This window comes from Henckelia pumila, chromosome 1 (genome assembly GCF_033568475.1).
Source record: "Henckelia pumila isolate YLH828 chromosome 1, ASM3356847v2, whole genome shotgun sequence".
In the NCBI taxonomy this organism is placed as follows: domain Eukaryota; kingdom Viridiplantae; phylum Streptophyta; class Magnoliopsida; order Lamiales; family Gesneriaceae; genus Henckelia; species Henckelia pumila.
The window spans coordinates 49,862,201-49,864,781 of record NC_133120.1 but is presented as its reverse complement, the minus strand read 5'-3'; the positions used below and the strand labels follow the sequence as shown (position 1 = coordinate 49,864,781).

The window sequence follows — 2,581 nt, the reverse complement described above, 5'->3', positions numbered from 1 at the left end:
TGTTTGATTAAATCCAATACATGACAATTATCGATGTTTGGTACTGTTGTGTGTTCCTGGTCATTTTCCTAAAATTTGAATCATTCTTAAATTTATTCTGCTCATTTAATTTAATTTAAACTTCTGCTTTAGAATAATTTAGTTTATTTCATTAGTTTAATAATTCGTAAAAATCCTTTATTTTAATTTTCCTAAATTAATTTGAATAGTCTATATCTTAGTATTTAAACATTAGTCTTTGTGGGATCGACTTGGACTCTGTCCAACTATATTATAACTTGACCTAGTTCACTTGCTAGATTTTCCCAACCGAAATCGTCGGTTAAGTTTTTGGTGCCGTTTCCGGGGACTATTTGTTTACTATTATGATTTATTGTTTATTTGAGACTAGGTTTTTATTTTACTTTGTTTAATTTTTATTCAAGTGGTTGATTTGTGCGCTTTATTTTTTCAGGAATATATCTCATGTTATATGAGTTGTGCTCGAGATTCTGACGACCTCATACCGCTTGATTTGGAGATTGAAAGCACTCTTCATCGTATACATAGAGATCGAAGGCAGCATAACTTGGCTCTTAATTCTGAATCTGAAGAGGAGTTTGACGATATGGCTGAAGAAGAGAATAACCGCACTCTGATGGACCATCATCGACCATTAGTTGGAGGATACGGATTCAGCATTGTTCGCCCTGAAGTTCAGGCGAACACTTTTGAACTTAAACCATCCATTATTCAGATGATTCAAATGCAAGTCAAATTTTGAGGGGTGCCTTCTGAGGATCCGAATGCTCATCTGGAGCAATTCTTGTCAATCTGTGACACTTTCAAATTTAATGGAGTGACTTCTGATGTTGTTCGGATGAGGCTATTTTCGTTTTCACTACAAGGAGAAGCGATAGAGTGGATTCGAGATTTGACATAAGGATCAATTACTACTTGGGATGGTTTGGTTGAATTTTTCATGCACAAGTATTTTCCACCAACCAAAGTTACACAACTGCGGAATGGAATAATCATGTCTTTTAGGCAGAAAGATGGAGAACCACTTAATGCCGCATGGACGAGATTTAAAAAGATGTTGAGAGTATGTCTATTACACGATCTCTCCATAGGCCAACAAATAGAGACTTTCTACTACGGTGTTGATTCATTTGTTAGTTCCATGCTTGATGCAGCTGCCAATGGCAGCCTCTATAGAACAACTCCTGCAGCAGCACAAGAAATCATTTCAAATATGGCTGAAAGCAATGTTGGTTGGCAAGACAGCAGGAGAGAAAAGAAAGTTGGATTTCTGGAGATGGATTCTCTGAAAGCAATTAAAACAAAACTTGATGGACAGACTCATCAAGTATCTCAACTGCAAGAAAATAAATCTGCACCATCAAAGCAAGTGAATAAAGTCCAAGGAAGCACTGAGGCAGTTGAAGGATCAGCGAGTGGCATTCATTCATGCCAGATTCATTTTTTGATGGCAGCCAGTTTTTGAAAGTGATTCAGTGAATTATGTGGGGAACCAAAGGCGGCAGCAGTTTAATCCATACATTTTCTCATATAATCCGGGTTGGAGAAGTCACCTAAATTTTGGGTGGAAATAGGCTGAAAATTCTCGTCCCTTTTCACCCTAGCAGCCTGCACAGCAAAGGCCTCCTCAGCAAGCAGTTAGACCTCCACAAGGTGCTGGACAGTTTATGTCGTCGGGTTTCAAGCCATCTAAGAATAAGTCAAATCTGAAAGACATGCTTGCAAAGTACATAGCTGGGAATGAGATGAGATTGCAGAATCATGATGCCATGATGCAAAGAGTGGAAACCCAAATGGGTCAGTTGGCAAACCAGTTCGCTACACGGGCGCTAGGCTCACTACCTAGTGACATAGTGAAGAATCCTAAGGAAGTGAATGTCATCTTTGTGCAACAAGCTATGACAGTCAAGACAAAGGAACGAGAAGTCAAGGCAGAGCACACACCAGAACAAGTCATTCCCTCTCCACGCAAAGGTAAGAAAGGTAAGGAAGATGACTTAAATTCTAATGTTGATATTTCTTGTCTTTCTTTTCCCCAAAGAGCTAGGAAATTAAATTTTGATCATCAATTTAAAAAGTTTCTTGAAATTTTCAAGAAACTCCATGTCAACATTCCCTTTGCAGATGCCCTAGCTCAAATACCAAGTTATGCTACGTTCTTGAAAGAAATTCTATCGAATAAGAGGAAGCTAACAAATTTGGATCACGTTAAATCGTATGCATAATTATGAAATTTAATATTTTAAATAGAATTAAATAATAATAAAATAAATTAAGGGTTTAAATGACTTTTATTTATAATGATTATGTGTTTTAAATTTAATTAGGATTTTAAAGAGCCTAAAATAATTATTTTAAGTTTTATTTCATAGAAAAATTTAGGTATTATATATGTAAATATTTTAAAAGTCCATTTTTCACTTTATCGGGCCATTTTAAGGGCTTTTAGGGTACTTTAAAATTGGGTCTTTTATTAAATCCGAAAATTTGCCTTTATTATTGGATCCAAAATTTTGTTGTGGGCTAAGGCTTATTATTGTGTTGAAGCCCAAAAAAAAAA

The 2,581-nt window shown here is 35.9% G+C and overlaps 1 protein-coding gene across 1 annotated transcript; it reads left to right on the top strand.

Annotated features, from left to right (window-relative positions):
- The first annotated feature begins 1,015 nt into the window (after positions 1–1,015).
- Positions 1,016–2,246, top strand: LOC140862256 (uncharacterized). Its single transcript, XM_073265263.1, has 2 exons — positions 1,016–1,348; positions 1,626–2,246. The coding sequence occupies exons 1-2, from the start codon at positions 1,016–1,018 to the stop codon at positions 2,244–2,246; spliced, it is 954 nt and encodes a 317-aa protein (XP_073121364.1).
- The last annotated feature ends 335 nt before the right edge of the window (positions 2,247–2,581 follow it).

Bases quoted from the DNA above. Each gene is read 5' to 3' on its own strand.
- LOC140862256 (XM_073265263.1), top strand. From the start codon at position 1,016: ATGTCTTTTAGGCAGAAAGATGGAGAACCACTTAATGCCGCATGGACG. The intron at 1,349-1,625 runs GTATCTCAACTG...TTTTCACCCTAG, and splicing joins TTGATGGACAGACTCATCAA to CAGCCTGCACAGCAAAGGCC.